The sequence below is a fragment of the Scyliorhinus torazame genome, chromosome 1, assembly GCF_047496885.1.
Source record: "Scyliorhinus torazame isolate Kashiwa2021f chromosome 1, sScyTor2.1, whole genome shotgun sequence".
Classification (NCBI taxonomy): domain Eukaryota; kingdom Metazoa; phylum Chordata; class Chondrichthyes; order Carcharhiniformes; family Scyliorhinidae; genus Scyliorhinus; species Scyliorhinus torazame.
In genome coordinates, this window is record NC_092707.1 from 10,058,043 (window position 1) to 10,076,993 (window position 18,951).

At 44.3% G+C, this 18,951-nt stretch overlaps 1 protein-coding gene across 5 annotated transcripts in view; it reads left to right on the forward strand.

Annotated features, from left to right (window-relative positions):
* The window catches only part of sfswap (splicing factor SWAP), a 155,631-nt gene that overhangs the window by 5,974 nt on the left and 130,706 nt on the right, over positions 1–18,951 (forward strand). For all 5 annotated transcript variants that reach the window (XR_011949477.1, XM_072518075.1, XM_072518159.1 and 2 more), the window contains exons 4-6: positions 7,684–7,766; positions 16,289–16,514; positions 18,227–18,336. Coding sequence is in view for 4 of the 5 variants with exons in the window: in XM_072518075.1 (XP_072374176.1) it covers positions 7,684–7,766; positions 16,289–16,514; positions 18,227–18,336 (419 nt within the window). In the remaining variant the exon portion in view is untranslated. The remainder of the gene's footprint in view (positions 1–7,683; positions 7,767–16,288; positions 16,515–18,226; positions 18,337–18,951) is intronic.

Sequence of the window (18,951 nt, forward strand, 5' to 3'; positions counted from 1 at the left end):
GGAGTGCTTCAACTCAAGAAGTATAACGGGTAAGACAGATGAACTTGGAGCTTAATTAATGTGGGGAATTATGATATTGTTGCTATTACAGAAACATAGTTAAAGGAGGGACAGGACTGGCAGCTTAACGTTCTCGGTTATCTATGTTTTAGACGAGACAGGTGGGGTAGCAAAAAGGGTCGGGGAGTTGCATTACTGGTTAAGGAACATATCACAGGGAGAATATCTTGTATCTTGGAGGGACCCTGCAGTGAGGCATTATGAGTAGAGCTCACTAATAGCAAGGGTGTAATCACAATGTTGGGGTTATACTATAGGCCTCCCAACAGCCACGGGATACAGAGGAACAGATATGTAGTGAGATTTTGGAAAGATGTGGAAATAGCAGGGTTGTTGTGGGTGGGTGATTTTAATTTCCCCGTTAGTGGCTGAGGTTTGGATGGAGAGCAATTTGTTAGGTGTGTCCAAGAGGGTTTTTGGAAACAGTATGTTGATAGTCCAACCAGGGAAGGGGCCTTACTGGACCTGGTATTGTGGAATGAGCCTGGTCAGGTGACCAATGTTTCATTAGGGGAATATTTTGGGAATAGTGATCATAATCCTGTAAGTTTTTGAATACTCGTGACTAAGGACACGAGTGGTCCTCGAGTGTGGGTGCTAAATTGGGGGAAAGCTCACTACAACAGGATTCGGCAAGAGCTGGAGAATGTGGATTGGGAGCGGTTGTTTGAGGGTGAATCCACATTTGAGGGTGAATCCCACATGTGGAGTCTTTTAAAGACTGATTAGTGCTGGACAGACATGTACCTGCGAAAATGAAGGATAAAAATGGCAGGATTAGGGAACCATGGATGGCTGGAAATGTGAAACTAGTCAAAAAGGAAGCATACGTAAGGTCTAGGCAACAAAAACAGACAAAGCTTTTGAAGAATATAGGGAAAGTAGAAACAAACTCAACGGGGATCTGGGAGGGCTAAAAGACCATGAAATGTCATTGGCAAGCAGGGTCAAGGAAAATCCCAAGGCCTTTTATACATATATAAGGAGCAAGAGGGTAGCTAGGGAAAGAGTAGGCCCACGAGGACAAAGGAGGGAAGTTATGCATGGAGTCAGGAAGTGGGTGAGATCCTTAATGAGTACTTTGCATCGGTATTCACCAAGGAGAAGGGCATGATGGATATTGAAGTTAAGGGTGGGTGTGTGAATACTCTAGGACATGTCAGCATAATGAAGGAGGCAGTATTTGATACCTTAAAACGCATTAAAGTAGACCAGTCCCTTGGGCTGGATGGGATATATCCCAGGTTACCGTGAGAGGAAATAGCTGGGGCCTTAACAGATATCTTTGCATCATCTTTGACCACAGGCGAAGTTCCAGAAGACTGGAGAATAGCCAATGTTGTCCCTTTGTTTAAGAAGGGAAGCAGGGATAATCCAGGTAATTATAGGCTGGTGAGCCTGACGTCAGTGGTGGGGAAGCTGTTGGAGAAGATATTGAGGGACAGGATTTATTCACATTTGGAAGAAGATGGACTTGTTAGTGATCGACAATGTGGTTTTGTGCAGGGAAGGTCATGTCTTGCCAACTTGATAAAGTGTTTTGAGGAGGTGTCAAAATTAATTGATGAGGGAAAGGCTGTGGATGTTGTCTACCTGGACTTTAGTAAGGCGTTTGACAAGATCCCTCATCGCAGATTGATACAAAAGATAGAGTTGCTTGGGATTCGGGATGTGCTCGCTAGATGTATAAAGAGTGGTTTGGCAAGAGGAGACCAGGAGAACCGTGAAAGGGAGTTTTTCAGAATGGAGATCTGTAACTAGTGGTGAATAAACTAGTGATGGGACCACTGTTTGTAATATATATAAATGGTCTGGAGGAAAATGTGGATGGTCTGATTAGCAAGTTTTCAGATGACACGAAGAAAGGTGGAGTTGCAGATAGTGAATGGGACTGTCAGAGAATACAGCAGAATATAGATAGATTGGAGAGTTGGGCAGAGAAATGGCAGATGGAGTTCAATCTGAACAAATGCCAGGTGATGCATTTTGGAAGATCAAATTCAGGTGTGAATTATATAGTAAATGGCTGAACCCTTAGGAGCATTGACATGCAGAGGGATCTGGGCATTCAAGTCCATAGTTCCATGAAAGTGGCAATGCAGGTGGATAAAGGTGATCTAGGTGCTTGCCTTCATTAGCCGGGGCATTGAGTACAAGAGTTGGCAGTATAAAGCTTTAGTTAGGCTACATTCCGAATGTTGCGTGCAGTTCTGGTCGCCAAACTACCAGAAGGATGTGGATGCTTTGGAGAGAGTGCAAAGACGGTTTGCCAGGATGTTGCCTGGGCTGGAGGGTGTTGGCTATGAGGAGAGGCTGAATAAACTACGATCGTTTTCATTGGAAAGATGGAGGCTGAGGGGCGACCTGATTGAGGTCTGCAAAATTACGAGAGGTATAGACGGGATGGATAGTCGAGGCTTTTTCCCAGGGTGGAAGGCTCAATTACAAGGGGGCACAGGTTCAAGGTGAGAGAGGAAAGTTCAGGGGAGAGGTGCGGGGAAGTTTTTCACGCAGAGGGCGGTGGGTGCCTGGAACGCATTGCCAGTGGAGGTGGTGGAGGCAGGCACGATAGCAAGGTTTAAGATGTATCTTGATAGACACGTAAACGGGCGAGGAATAGAGGGATACAGATAGTTTGGGCAATAAGTAGTATCGTAGAATCATAGAATTTACAGTGCAGAAGGAAGCCATTTGGCCCATCGAATCCGCACCGGCCCTTGGAAAGAGCACCCTACTTAAGCCCACGCCTCCGCCATAACCCAGTAACCCCACCTAACCTTTTGGACATTAAGGGGCCAATCCACCTAACTTGCACATCTTTAGACTGTGGGAGAAAACCGGAGCACCGGAGGAAACCCACATGGACATAGTAGGTCTAAATAAGAAATCTGGATCGGTGCAGGCTTGATGGGCCGAAGGTCTGTTCCTGTGCTGCAATGTTCTTTGTTAGGTGGGGTTATAGGGTTACGGGGATAAGGCAAGGGAAAGAGCCTCCGTCGGGTGGTCTTTCAGAGGATCGGTGTAGACCTGAAGGGCCGATTGGCCCTGTTCTGCACTGTAGGGACTCTATGATTCGTTATGGCTTTCAATCCGCACTGGATTTAATAGTCTGGAGGGTTGCTAATGTGTATCCACCGATTTAAGAAAGGAGAAACAAGAAAACCATGGGTCAGTCAGCCGAATATTGGTGGGGAAGTTTGGAAAACCATTATTGGGGACAAAACCTCTCATTTAGAAATTCTTGGATTAATCAAGGGGAGGAAGGATGAATTTGTTTAAAAATAAATTGTGCCTGATTAGCTTAATTTGATTTGAGGAATCAGAGAAGGTTGATCAAGGTAGGGCAGTAGATGACATTCAATAAAGTGCCACACAAGAGACCTCTTCACAGCAATTTCATTGCAATGTAATATCCTTGTAATAAAGATTATTAGTGTTAAGATGGGGGCCACATAGTATTAAGGGGAAAAGTGGTATGGTTCAGGGAATGGAAGTTGGCGTTGGATGTTTTTAAGACTGTGAGGTGCTTTGCTGTGATATTCCACAAGGGTCCGTTTTGGATGCAAAACTTTTTGCAATTTCACCCAGTCTCGGATATTGGGATCAGCATTATAAAGTTTGCAGATGAAATTAAACTTGGCAAAGTGGTAGATAGTGATCAGTTGCAGGATGGTGAAATGGGCAGATGGAGTACAATGTGGAGAATTGTGAAGAGAAATACAGGGAGGGATAACATAGAAAGTCAATATATTATTAAATGGAACGATTTTGTAAAGTAGTTGAGCAGCGGGATCTTGATGTTCATATACAGAAATTCTCATGGGTGGCATGCAAGGCAATGTTATGGACAGGAGGGTGGTTAAATTAAATAGAATTAATTTCTCTTCTCACCACCCATTTCTCACCATCCAGACTTAAGCAGAAATGCGTTTTGACTTGCCCCTCCCATTATAAGCAGTGGCATATTTTCCAATCCCTCTGTTTTGGTGTGATCCAGTTTCTGGTAATAACCCCACAAATAACTTGATGGGATGGGATGACCTCAGAGGGTTAGTTATTTGCACGCACTGAAACGTGGGGTGCGAGGGATTGCAACATTCCCTCCTTTATGTTCATACAGTAAAACATAGAAAATAGAAGCAGGAGGAGGCCATTCGGCCCTTCGAGCCTGCTCCGCCATTCATTATGATCATGACCGATCATCAAGTTCAATACCGTGATCCTGCCTCTCTCTCTCCCCCCTAACCCCCTCACATATCCCTTGATCCCTTTAGCCCCAGGAGCTATATCTAATTCCCTCTAGAAATTACACAACGTTTTGGTCTCAACTACTTTCTGTGGTAACAAATTACACAGATTCCCCGCTCTCTGGGTGAAGAAATTTCTCCTTGCCTCAGTCCTAAAAGGTTTACCCCTTTTCCTCAAACCCTAGTTCTGGACTCCCCCACCACCAGGAACATTCTTTCTGAATCTATCCTGTTAGAATTCTGTAAGTTTCTATGAGAGCCCCTCTCACTCTTCTAAACTCCAATGAATATAATCTTAACCAACTTAGTCTCGCTCATATCACAGTCCTGCCATCCCAGGAATCAGTCTGGTAAACCTTTGCTACACTCCCTCCATAGCAAGAACATCCTTCCTCAGATAAGGAGACCAAAGTCACCAAGAACCTGACTTCTACCTAAACGACAGCTGCATCAGACACCACCCTGTACCTACCTATCTCGGTGTCGTTTGGACTGCACACTGACCTTCAAGCCACATCTCCAGAAAATCTCAGCTAAACTGAAGACTTGCAACAAATTAGCAGGAACCTCTTGGGGAGCCAACACCAGAACTTTTAAGAACCTCCTCTTTGGCACTCTGCTACTCAAGAGCTGCTGTCTGGAAGAACTCTGGTAAGATGTCCAGTTGAGTGAGACCATGAGGAACATCTCCGGAGTAACTTGGTCAACAGACACACAATGACTACCTATGCTCTGCAACATTGTGTCACCACAAATCTATTATGACAGCTAGCATAGCACGATTGTGAGAAAGTGTGCACAAAAATCCGGATCTGCCACTGGTAGAAGACTTCACCCACCCACCCAGCAAACGCTTCATCTCAAGGTGACCAACCGGGACGATTCAATAAAAATCTGGAATTAAAAGTCTAATGCTGACAGAATAATCCATCTGCTTCACTAATGTCCCGAAGGGAAGGAAATCTTCCTTACCTGGTCTGGTCTATATGTGACTCCAGATCCACAGCAATATGGTTGACTCTTAACTGCCCCTCAAGGGCAATTGGGGATGGGCAATAAATGGTGTCACATTGCCATGACGCCCACTTGCCATGAATGAATAAAAAAACGTGTAACACTCCTTCAGTATATCACTGGTTTTCTTAAGAGGGACAAAGAAAAGAAAGATTTAAAAGTGCATTGACCTCATAGGAAAGAAATGATATTTCACATGGGTTCCAGAGTCCAGAATCAAAATCCAGTGAAGTATTCCTTCATGGAGGTTGTTGGGTGACCGTACAATTCACTCTTCTGGTGATGTTGACTTCACATAATCTTTATTAGTGTCACAAGTAGGCTTACATTAACACTGCAATGAAGTTACTGTGAAAATCCCCTGGTCGCCACATTCCGGCATCTGTTCGGGTACACGGGGGGGGGGGGGGGGGGGAATTCAGAATGTCCAATTCATCTAACAGCATGCCTTTCAGGACTTGGAGGAAACCGGAGCGCCTGGAGGAAACCCACGCAGACATGGGTAAAACGTGCAGAGACCGCACAGATAGTGCGGTTGATGGGATAGGTATGCAGAGATAAATCAGTCTTGCAGACAATGGTACAGAATTTCCAATAGTAGCAGTGTAAATGGGGGTCATGCGTCCAAATCTGGGCAGCGCCCTTTTTCTGTGAGGTTGCTTGTAGGATGGTGAGTTTGCAGTTCTGCAAAGCATTATTACTGGTTCCACAAACCATGCCATGTGATTCCTACCTTGCTACATTGTCTTTGGCAAGGGATGTGTATTTCTTTGTTTAAGCAGACAAGTAAGACTTCGGCCGGCCAACCTGGGTTATGGGCGGCACGGTAGCTCAGTGGTTCGCACTTGCTTCACAGCACCAGGGTCCCGGGTTCGATTTCCGGCTTGGGTCACTGTCTGTCATGGAGGGACAATTCAGAATGTCCAATTCACCTAACAGCACGTCTTTCGGTTCTTGTGGGAGGAAAACGGAGCACCCAGAGGAAACCCACGCAGACCCGAAGATAACGTGCAGACTCCGCAAGCCCAAGCCTGGTATCGAACCCGGGACCCTGGCGCTGTGAAGCAGCAGTGCTAACCACTGTGCTACCATGCCGTCGCTACAGAGTGAGGTCTTGTAGCATGTTGGGGTGGATCAAAAAGCTATGGGTTCATTGGATTTATAAATAAAGGGACAGAATACAAAAGCATAGAGATCATCCTAGAACTTTAAAAATTATGGCTTCGGCCTCAACTGGAGCATTATGGACAATGCCGGGCACCACTCTTCAGCAAAGATGTAAAGACCTTAGAAAGGGTACAGAGGAGGTTTACCAGGGTGCTGCTGGGGATGAGGGACTTTAGTCATGAGAAGAGGTAGGGAAAGTTAGAACCATTTGCCTTGGGACCGAGATGAAGAGTTGGCCAAAGAGCATTCAAGATGAGGATAGATTTTGACAAGTGGCAATAATTATTTCCTCTGGCGAGTGAGTCAATAACCTGAGGTCATAGATTTAAAATCATTAGCAAAAGATCTAGCGGAAAAATGAAGAGAAATATTTCCACTGAGAGCTGCTGGAATGTTCTGCCTGTGAAACGTGGTTAAAAACTGATTCCATCAGTAACTTTAAAAGAAAGTTGGACAGGTACTGGAGGATGAGAAAGTAACAAGGTTATGGAGAAAAGATGGAGATGTGGGACTAAGCACAAGTGCTCATTGCTGGAACTAGTACGGCATGATTGCCTGAATGGCCTCCTATGCTGTAAGGTTCTATGATTCTATGTTCATTAGAAAAAAGCTTTAAATCATAATGTAATTTTCATAAAAGGTAATTAAATATATAATAACCTTGGGTATAGATATAATTAGTGTAAATGAACCAACGTAACAGCTTTTAAAATTACCAATTTGTTTCCAGTTTATCATTAGAAAAGAGGTTCAAGTTGCAATGGACTTAATTTGTAATTGATATATGCAACCTAATGTATCAAGTTTAACTTCTGACTCCTTAATCAATATTCCAATGAGTGAAGAAAGAAGGAAACGGCTATATTTATACTGGCACCTTTCATGTCTTTGTGATGTACTGCACAGTCCAAAGGTCCTCTCTGAAGGATATTTAATCATTGCAGACGAATAAATGGACATTTTCATTAACTGCCTCAGACTATGGATTACATTTAGTGTATTAAATGTACACTTGGTACTCTGATGAAATGGTCAAGCGGTGAGGTATTTTCAAATGAATAACAATTCAGCTAATTATTTGATGAGGGGCATTTTTAAAAAAATTTGGAACACGTCACTGTAGTTGTACATTGTACTGCATTGATGGTGTACTTGTACTGCATTGATGGTGTACTTTTTATCTTTTGAATGACAGTTGAAAGTGACGACAATGCAGAAGAGAATGAGGAGCCATACACTGCTCCTCCTGGGCTACTTGTCCCCTCTGACGTTGAAGTTGTAAGTATCTTGCGTTTCTTGCAGTTGTTTCACGTAGAATGTTTCTGATTGTAGCGAGTAAGTGAAGTCCATTTTTTGATCAGAAGAAATGCTATACCTACCAATTACAAAAAGAGGCATTTTCATGGGCTGTGAATTTGATTTTGAGACCCTTGTATTTGTTGGTGTATCTTATTTTAAGTTCTTCTATAATTTAAGGGAGACTGCACCTGATTGGAAAATATAATTTTACTCAACTGTTCAGCAAGCTCTTCTGAACTGTATCCTTGAGTTTTGTGGAAAATCTAACTGACAGCACTATAGCTTGTTCGAAGGTCAACACTGTGCAGAGAATTAGATTCAATAATGGTCAGTTTTCCCGGTGGGTTCTGATTTATTGTTTAGTGGCCTGCAGTTTAGGACTGATAATGGGCAAGTAGGGCCGACAGCGTGGATTTCAGAATTATTCCAGTGTTTCAGATCATCCAGATAACATTTTTTGCTTTTGCGTCTTGTTCATTGTTGCTAAATTCAACGCGAGAGCCATTGAAAAAATGTGATTATCGAGCTAGATATTTCACATGATTAATTGAAAGCTTGTCATTTAGTCTTGAAAGTTGATGATAAGGGTCTTCAGATAGCATCCTATTTCTGTGAGAGTATAACAGGTATTTATTGGCAGTTAAATCTATTAAATTACCTTAGGTTATTGGATGTTTTGCATGTTTGTATTGAAACACAGGTAGAAATTTCCTTCTCCATCTGTACTGAGGACTGCTGGGTTGCTGCTTCTAGTAGCTTGCCCATATGATTCTTTTTCCCCCTCCTCCCACAGGAAACCTTGTGATTACTAATACATGGTGAGATAGAAAGTCAGTTTTATTGTCTTGCCAGTTTTATTGTCTTGCTGCTCATTATCATTCTAAATGGTCCATTATCCACTGATTGGAGCAATTGAAAACAGGCTATGCCATGGATGTTGAGGTTTCTGCTCTTCGGGCATGTTACACTTTACTGGAAATTGGTTTGACTAGGAACGCAAAATCTAATTTGACCTAAAAATGCAATATTAGCACCAATTTTAATGATTCGAAAACTGGTGCGAGCGTTTCCTTTTTGTAAAAAAACAAATCTTAAATTTGGGACCAATAAACCTGAGCCCTATTTCTTTCCTCTTGAAATTAGCTATATTTTGTTTCCTGTTCTAAGAGTCAGTATTACTGGTAGTTAAATCATCTACATGGCTTGTATTCTCGAGTAGAGAGAATACATATTGATGGCATGACTACTTTTTCATGTCTAATTTTTCATAAGTCATTAACATGTTAATTTTATTAAATGTTACATTTTATGCATTAGTTATGGTTGAAGTGACTCCTCAGAATGAGAATTTAAAAAGTCAACTCAAATGGTACTGAACATCAGGGGCGGGATTCTCCAATCCTGCGGCAGAGTGTCCACACCGTCATAAACGGTGTCGCGTTTCACGACGGCGTGAACGGGCCGCTCCCACGTCTAATTCCGGCCCCTACAGGGGGCCAGCATGGCGCTGGAGCGGTTCGCGCCATTCCAGCTGCAGATCCTGGCGCGAACTGTGCGCCGCGGGATCCACGCATGCGCAGTTGCGCCGGCGCCAACACGCACATGCACATATTCGCAGTGGCCTCCTTCAACGTACCGGCCCCGAGGCAACATGGCGCATGGCTACAGCGGCCGGCGCGTGGGAAAGGAGGCCCCAGCAACAGAGGCCGGCCCGCCGATCGGTGGGTCCCGATCATGGGCCAGGCAACATCTGAGGGGCCCCCCCGATGTCCCGCCAGCCCATAACAGGTTAGAACGGCGCTGTCGGGACTCAGCCCTTTTCCTACGGCTGCTCGGCCCATCCAGGGCGGCGAATCGGCAGGCCGGCCGCATACAGTGGCCCGCGACCGGCGCCGCGCCAACCACCCCGGCGCCAATGGCGCCGATTCTCGTGGCACGTTCGCGGGGTTTCTCCAGCCCGGCTCAGGGCTAGGAGAATCCCGCCCATTATTTATTAGTCAACTTAAAGAGCAAGGTTTTCAAATTATAATTTTTTGCGAAGTTCAGTAGTTCTTTGGCGGAACAAGATTTATCTCACATTTCTGTAATGTGGTGGGAAAGAAATCTTGTAAAGCTTCTTGTTCAGAATTTACGTCACGGTCAAATCAACTAGCTCAACAGGTCTATTCTGGCCTTTGCAAAGAACATAATGCGGGATATCTGAAATGTTTATTTTGTTCTCAGCACCCTGAGTTGCCAGTTTCTTTATGTAGCAGGTTGTTGGAACATGCAATACTTAGCCACAGGGACTGGTTGAGGCGCTATTTGTTTTTAGTTGGAATGGGGGCAGTGATGGAAACTATACATTTCTTGCTATTGTAGTGATGTCATCTTGAACTGCTACAATCCTGAAAAGCAATGGTGACGGGTGGCAAATGCCGGTATATTGATCTGGGGATGCAGAAAGAACAGTGTAGATATGTGATTTGGAGATGAACTTGGAGTGATGTTGCCTGTTTATATAACCATACAGATGTGGCTGGCTCATTTAAATTGCTGGCGCATGGTGATCTCCAGGGCATTGGCAGGGTTTGTACGGTGATCTCCAGGGCATTGGCAGGGTTTGTACGGTGATCTCCAAGGCATTGTCATGGTTTGTACGGTGATCTCCAAGGCATTGGCAGGGTTTTATATGGTGCTGCTGAAGAGTAAAGAAAGGTTGACTGGGCTATCTCTTAGTGGAGTTCGTAGCACGGATGCTATCTACCACTTTTCAGTCCAATCCCGAATGTTCCCTGCGTCTAGTTGTAGACTGACACAGACAGCTTCATTACTGAAGTAGCTGTTGTCAACTAATGGTTGTATTCCTAACCTTGTGACTGATCAGTAAAGAGGCAGCTGAAGATGGTTGGGCTGAGGATACCTCTTTGAAAAACTCCTGCAATGGAGCTCGGCCTCTGATGCCTGGTCCCTAACAACCTCCACTATGTTCCGTTTTATGACAACGGCTACAACGTGGCTTTTCATTTTTGAACACCATTCGTTTTTGTTTTGTTTGGACCCCTTGGTGCCACACTCAAATGCCAACTTCATGTCCAGTCTGCTCTTAGTTGTCCAGTGGCATTTAGCTTTTGTGCCCATGTCTATCTTTTATGGGAAAAAAATGGATAAGTGAGAAAAATATAGTTATAGGAGGAGTCTTGAGACAGTGAGATTAGTTTTCAATTTCTCTGGCAAAGAGCTAGCACAGATATAAGGGTTGAATAGCTGTCAGTTCAAAATAGTAAACTATGCGGAAATATTAGAAAAGGTATATGAATAGTTTAAAAGGTTTTTAAAAATGTTGGCAGCAATTTTGTTTTCCCCTTTTACCTTCGTATGCTGAACATTTGTGACTGTTGAGGAAATAAGTTGGAGCTTGCATTTACGACAAAAGCTTTTGTGTTTCAATGAAGTCAGAGCATCCTGGAGAGATTCGCAACAGAAACAGTGGGAATGTTTAGGAACTGTATGTGTACAATAGTGGTTGTTTTTGTTCATTGTACAAAATGCATCTTACTTGAAGGTGGTGCATCCGTGTAGATTATTCTGGCAAACTATTCAGGTTGGACCATGGTGGGATATCACCAACCTTCAATTTTGTTGCAAAAATAAATAACAAGCAATATTGCCCAATCTTCGTTTGTTGTTGGAATTTGAATTCAATAAAAATCTGTAATATTGTCGTTTGTTGTAAAAGCCCATCTGGTTCGTTAATGCCCTTTTAGGGAAGGAAATCTACCACCCTTGGTTTACATGTGAGCCCAGATCCACAGCTATGTGGTTGATTCCTAAATGCCCTCTAAAATGGCAATTAGGATGGGCAATAAGTGCTCGCCCAACTGGTAATGCCCACATCCCATGCCTGTTTGTGGTTGTAAAATCATAGAACATAGAAAATACAGCACAGAACAGGCCCTTCGGCCCACGATGTTGTGCCGAACTTTTGTCCTAGATTAAGAACAAATTAATTTACACCCCATCATTTTACCGTAATCCATGTACCTATCCAATAGCCGCTTAAAGGTCCCTAATGTTTCCGACTCAACTACTTCCACACGCAGTGCATTCCATGCCCCCACTACGCTGGGTAAAGAACCTACCTCTGTCATCCCCCCCCCCATATCTTCCATCATTCACCTTAAATTTATGTCCCCTTGTAATGGTTCTGCCTGTGGAAAAAGTCTCAAATTGTCTATCTATTCCTCTGATCATCTTCTAAACCTCTGTCAAGTCTCCCCTCATCCTTCTCCGTTCTAATGAGAAAAGGCCTAGCACCCTCAATCTTTCCTCGTAAGACCTACTCCATTCCAGGCAACATCCTGGTAAATCTCCTTTGCACCTTTTCCAAAGCTTCCACATCCTTCCTAAAATGAGGCAACCAGAACTGTACACAGTACTCCAAATGTGGCCTTACCAAGGTTTTGTACAGCTGCATCATCACCTCACGGCTCTTAAATTCAATCCCTCTGCTAATGAACGCTAGCACACCATAGGCCTTCTTCACAGCTCTATCCACTTGAGTGGCAACTTTCAAAGATGTATGAACATAGACCCCAAGATCTCTCCTGCTCCTCCACATTGCCAAGAACCCTACCATTAACCCTGTATTCCGCATTCATATTTGTCATTCCAAAATGGACAACCTCACACTTTTCAGGGTTAAACTCCATCTGCCACTTCTCAGCCCAGCTCTGCATCCTATCTATGTTTCTTTGCAGCCGACAACAGCCCTCCTCACTATCCACAACTCCACCAATCTTCGTATCAAATTTACTGACCCACCCTTCAACTCCCTCATCCAAGTCAATAATGAAAATCACAAACAGCAGAGGACCCAGAACTGATTCCTGCGGTACACCACTGGTAACTGGGCTCCAGGCTGAATATTTGCCATCCACCACCACTCTCTGACTTCTATCGGTTAGCCAGTTCGTTATCCAACTCTCCAAATTTCCCACTATCCCATACCTCCTTACTTTCTGCATTAGCCTACCATGGGGAACCTTATCAAATGCCTTACTAAAATCCATGTACACTGCATCCACTGCTTTACCTTCAGCCACGTGCTTGGTCACCACCTCAATGAATTCAATAAGACTTGTGAGGCAAGACCTACCCCTCACAAATCCGTGTTGACTATTCCTAATCAAGCAGTGTCTTTCCAGATGCTCAGAAATCATATCCCTCAGTACCCTTTCCATTACTTTGCCTACCACCGAAGTAAGACTAACTGGCCTGTAATTCCCAGGGTTATCCCTATTCCCTTTTTTGAACAGGGGCACGACATTCGCCACTCTCCAATCCCCTGGTACCACCCCTGTTGACAGTGAGGACGAAAAGATCATAGCCAACGGCTCTGCAATTTCATCTCTTGCTTCTCATAGAATCCTTGGATATATCCCGTCCGGCCCGGGGAACTTGTCTATCCCCAAAAAATTCAAAATGCCCAACACATCTTCCTAACCAGTATCTCCTCGAGCTTACCTGTCTGTTTCACACTGTCCTCTCCAACAATATGCCCCCTCGCATTCGTAAATACTGAAGAAAAGTACTCGTTCAAGACCTCTCCTATCTCTTCAGACTCAATACACAATCTCCCGCTACTGTCCTTGATCGGACCTACCCTCGCTCTAGTCATTCTCATATTTCTCACATGTGTAAAAGGCCTTGAGGTTTTCCTTGATCCTACCTGCCAAAGATTTTTCATGCCCTCTCTTAGCTCTCCTAATCCCTTTCTTCAGTTCCCTCCTGGCTATCTTGTATCCCTCCAGCGCCCTGTCTGAACCTTGTTTCCTCAGCCTTACATAAGTCTCCTTCTTCCTCTTAACAAGACATTCAACCTCTCTTGTCAACCATGGTTCCCTCGCTCGACCATCTCTTCCCTGCCTGACAGGGACATACATATCAAGGACACGTAGTGTCTGTTCCTTGAACATGTTCCACATTTCAACTGTGTCCTTCCCTGACAACCTATGCACTTCAGTTCTTGTCTGACAGCATCGTATTTACCCATCCCCCAATTGTAACCATTGCCCTGTTGCATGCACCTATCCCTCTCCATTACTAAAGCGAAAGTCACAGAATTGTGGTCGCTGTCTCCAAAATGCTCCCCCACTAACAAATCTATCACTTGTCCTGGTTCAAGTGCCAAATCCAATATGGCCTCCCCTCTGGTCGGACAATCTACATACTGTGTCTGCAAAGCTTACTGGACACACTGCACAAACGCCACCCCATCCAAGCTATTTGACCTAAAGAGTTTCCACTCAATATTTGGGAAGTTGAAGTCACCTATGACTACTACCCTGTGACTTCTGCACCTTTCCAAAATTTGTCCCTCCACATCTCTTGGGGGGCCTATAGAAAACTCCCAACAAGGTGACTGCTCCTTTCCTATTTCTGACTTCAACCCATACTACCTCAGTAGGCAGACCCTCCTCGAACTGCCTTTCTACAGCTGTTGTACTATCTCTAATTAACAATGCAACCCCCCCCACCTCTTTTACCACCCTCCCTAATCTTATTGAAACACCTGTAACCAGGAACCTCCAACAACCATTTCTGACCCTCTTCTATCCAAGTTTCCGTGATGGCCGCCACATCGTAGTCCCAAGTACCGATCCATGCCTTAAGTTCACCCACCTGATTCCTGATGCTTCTTGCGTTGAAGTATACACACTTCAACCCATCTCCGTGCCTGCAAGTACTCTCCTTTGTCAGTGTTACCTTCCCCACTGCCTCACTACATGCTTTGACATCCTGAATATCGGCTACCTTAGTTGCTGGACTACAAATCCGGTTCCCATTCCCCTGCCAAATTAGTTTAAACCCTCCCGAAGAGTACTAGAAAACCTCCCTCCCAGGATACTGGTGCCCCTCTGGTTCAGATGCAACCCGTCCTGCTTGTACAGGTCCCACCTTCCCCAGAATGCGCTCTAATTATCCAAATACCTGAAGCACTTCCTCCTACACCATTCCTGCAGCCACGTGTTCAACTGCACTCTCTCCCTATTCCTAGCCTCGCTATCACGTGGCACCGGCAACAAACCAGAGATGACAACTCTGTCTGACTTGGCTTTTAACTTCCAGCCTAATTCCCTAAACTTGTTTATTACATCCACACCCCTTTTCCTACCTACGTCGTTGGTACCAATGTGCAACTTCTGGCTGCTCACCTTCCCCCTTGGGGATCCTGAAGACACGATCCGAGACGTCATGGACCCTGGCACCCAGGAGGCAACAAACCATCCCGAGAGCCTCGTCCATGCCCACAGAACCGCCTGTCTGTACCTCTAACTATTGAGTCCCCTATAACTACTGCTCTCCTAATCTCCCCCCTTCCCTTCTGAGCCCCAGAGCCGGACCTCGTGCCAGAGACCCGGTCGCTGCAGCCTACCCCTGCTAGGTAATTCCCCCCCCCCCCCCCCCCCAGCAGCATCCAAAGCGGTATACTTATTGTTGAGAGGAACGACCACAGGGGATCCCTGCACTGACTGCTTCCTCCTCTTCGCACCTCTAACTGTTACCCAGCTACCTTTGTTCTCAGGTGTAACTATGTCCCTGTAGCTTCTATCTATCACCCCCCAGCTTCCCAAATGATCCTCAGTTCATCCAGCTCCAGTTCCCTAACACAGTATGTGAGGAGCTGGAGATGGCTGCACTTCCCGCAGGTGAAGTCAGCAAGGACACCAGTGGTCTCCCTTACCTCGAACATTTTGCAGGAGGAACATTCCACTGCTCTAGCTGCCATCACCTTTACTTAGTCTCCCAGTAAAAAAAGAAAGAAAAAAAAAGTAAATAGCTTACTTGCTCACTGCACTGAGTCTTTTAGGCTAGAGGAGGAGGGAGGGTGCGGGACACTACACGTGTAATATCTCGGGTTTCCTCACCGTTCAAATTTAGTGGGTAATACAAACCTTCCCAGGTCTCCCCACGGCCGACTTCCGGCTTCCTGCTGTTCTGAGAAAAAAAAAGCTCCAAAAAAGTAAGTTAAAAATCAACAACTCCGCTTTCCTTCCAGCTCTCCCCTCCAAAAATCACTCCCCGCTCTGCTGGAAGAATGAAGTTTAGTGTCCCAACAATTTAACCTGTTAGTATTTTTAGATTCCAGTGCGTTGATTGTAATGTGATTGTTTGAATCTCCAGTATTAAATGAACTAACCAATATGTTCAGGATTGCAACTGACATTCTGTCATTGGTGTAAAAAAAAGTGAAATAAAAATCGCTTATTGTCACAAGTAGGCTTCAAATGAAGTTACTGTGAAAAGCCCCTCGTCACCACATTCCGGCGCCTGTTCGGGGAGGCTGGTACGGGAATCGAACCGTGCTGCTGGCCTGCCTTGACTTGCTTTAAAAGCCAGCGATTTAGCCCTGTGCTAAACCAGCCCCTGTCGGCAGAATATTTTATTTGGGTCTTCCCAGTTTTAATGCCATTGTCTTATGAATATAAGTTATGACATGTAGAAATTTCTTTCTCCAGCCTGCAACATCCAAAATGCATGCCATCATTGAACGCACAGCAAAATTTGTCTGCAAGCAGGGCACGCCGTTCGAAATCATGCTTAAAGCTAAACAAGCCCGGAACTCTCAATTTGATTTTCTGCGTTTTGATCACTACCTGAATCCATACTATAAGCACATTCTCAAAACCATGAAAGACGGGAAATACGTTGTTCAGACAGAAAAAAGATTTGAAGAGAAAAGGAGTAAGTTTAAATTATTTCTGAACACTATTCCTTTATTGATTCCATATGGAATTCTGCAACTCGATGAGTTTGTGAAGGTGTATGGTATTGCTTGGGAAATGAGTACGGTTTTCAGTGGGAGTAAAGGAGGAGACGGGATCAGCATGGCAATAATGTATGTGAATTAAGAGAGTGCAGTAAAACATGAGGTTGGTAAGTCACCAGGTTGGGACTGTTCACCACCTGCGTGATGCACTGGAGCAATTCGCTGAGGCTTTTTCGACAGTACCCTCCAAACCTGCGACCTCTTGTCACCTAGAGACGAGCATAGTGGCTTCATGAGAACACCATCTCCAAGTTTCCCTCCAAGTAACAAACCATCCTGACTTGGGAATATATTGGCCAACCCTTCATCATCGCTGGAACAACACCTCTAATAGCATTTTACCACATAGACTGCAGCAGTTCAAGAAGATGGTTTAGCAGCACTGTTTTAAGGGCATTTAGGGATTATAATCCCTGATAATTCAGGGAATTATCCTGAAGGACTGATAATTCAATGATAAAGCCACTGACTTTACATTTTTTCTCCAAATGAAGATTACATCAAGAGGTGACTGTTATCTCCTCTTTTTAAAAAACAGAATTGGATAAACCAGGCAGTTTCATAGAATTTACAGTATAGAAGGAGGCCATTCGGCCCATCAAATCTGCCCCGGCCCCTGGAAAGAGCAACCCGTTTAAGCCCACACTTCCAGCCTATCCCAGTAACCCCACCTAACTTTTTTTTGGACCCAAGGGCAATTTCAACAGATTTTCCCTGAATTATGGAGAATTACAAGGTGATTTGATTGAGGTCTTTAGGATTTTGAAAGAATTGAGGGAATAGGTAGAGGCAAAGCTTTTCCAAAGGTGGGGAAGTGCAGGACAAGGGACGGAATGTAAATTTGGAACCAAACCATTCAGGAGAGTACTTCATGCACTGGATGGTTTAAGAACATAAGAACTAGGAGCAGGAGTAGGCCATCTGGCCCCTCGAGCCTGTTCAGCCATTCAATGAGATCATGGCTGATCTTTTGTGGACTCAGCTCCACTTTCTGGCCCGAACACCATAACCCTTAATCCCTTTATTCTTCAAAAAACTATCTATCTTTATCTTAAAAACATTAATGAAGGAGCCTCAACTGCTTCACTGGGCAAGGAATTCCATAGATTCACAACCCTTTGGGTGAAGAAGTTCCTCCTAAACTCAGTCCTAAATCTACTTCCCCTTATTTAGAGGCTATGCCCCCTAGTTCTGCTTTCACCTGCCAGTGGAAACAACCTGCCCGCATCTATCCGATCTATTCCCTTCATAATTTTATATGTTTCTATCTGATCCCCCCCCTCATCCTTCTAAATTCCAACGAGTACAGTTTAAAAGATTCTAGCTCAGTTAATAGTTTCAAATCTGCCTTTGGTAGCTTAAGGTAGATGGATGAAATTGACGTACAGAACAGGCTCGAGGGGCTGAATTACTTCCTGTTCCAGCCTGCACAAAGCACGTTGATAGATGGAATATTTAAATAATTTGAGAAATTGGCAAGGAAATTGCATTCTGTCAGATCTTTAAGATTGTGTTTCTCCAGCAAAATGTTACACAACTGCTGCTTTTGCCATTAAAGTTTGGTTAAGGAGGAAAAAGTTGCAACCTTGGATATCACCATTGAAACGCATTTTAATCTTGTTAACAGAATCTCTCACCGAATCGGGTGAAGATGATGATGACGACAATGATGGCTGTTATCTCCATCCCAGTCTTTTTGCTTCTAAAAGTAACTCCAGATTGGAAGAACTGACTAGGGTGAGTCCACTAGATCTGATTTTACAGTTGCTTTATTTGAACACAGTGTATAATTTGACTTTCAATAAATTAAGATGGCTAAAGCTGGGTTTCCAACAGTGACTGTACCCCACCCATTGTTTATTTTGAATTTCACAAAATCACGCAATGGTTATTGCATGGAAGGTGGTCAAATGAACTTTTGTAACTGGCAGCCTCTCCGTGACCAACTAGTCCCAACCACCCCACTGTCTTTTCTCTGTAACCCCACAAATGTTTTCTCTTCAGATAAATATCCAGTTCCTTTTCAAAAGCCACAATTAAATCTGCCTTCACCAAACTCTCAGTCAGTGTCTTCCAGACTTCGAATCATAGAGTCACTACAGTACAGAAGGAGGCCATTCAGCCCATCGAGTCAGCACTGACCCTCTCAAAGAACACCCGACCTAACCCCACAACCCACTCTATCCCCGTAACTCAATAACCGTTCCTAACTTTTTGAACAGTACGAAGTCTTACAACACCAGGTTAAAGTCCAACAGGTTTGTTTCGATGTCACTAGCTTTCGGAGCGCTGCTCCTTCCTCAGGTGAATGAAGAGGTCTGTTGGTCATTCACCTAAGGAAGGAGCAGCGCT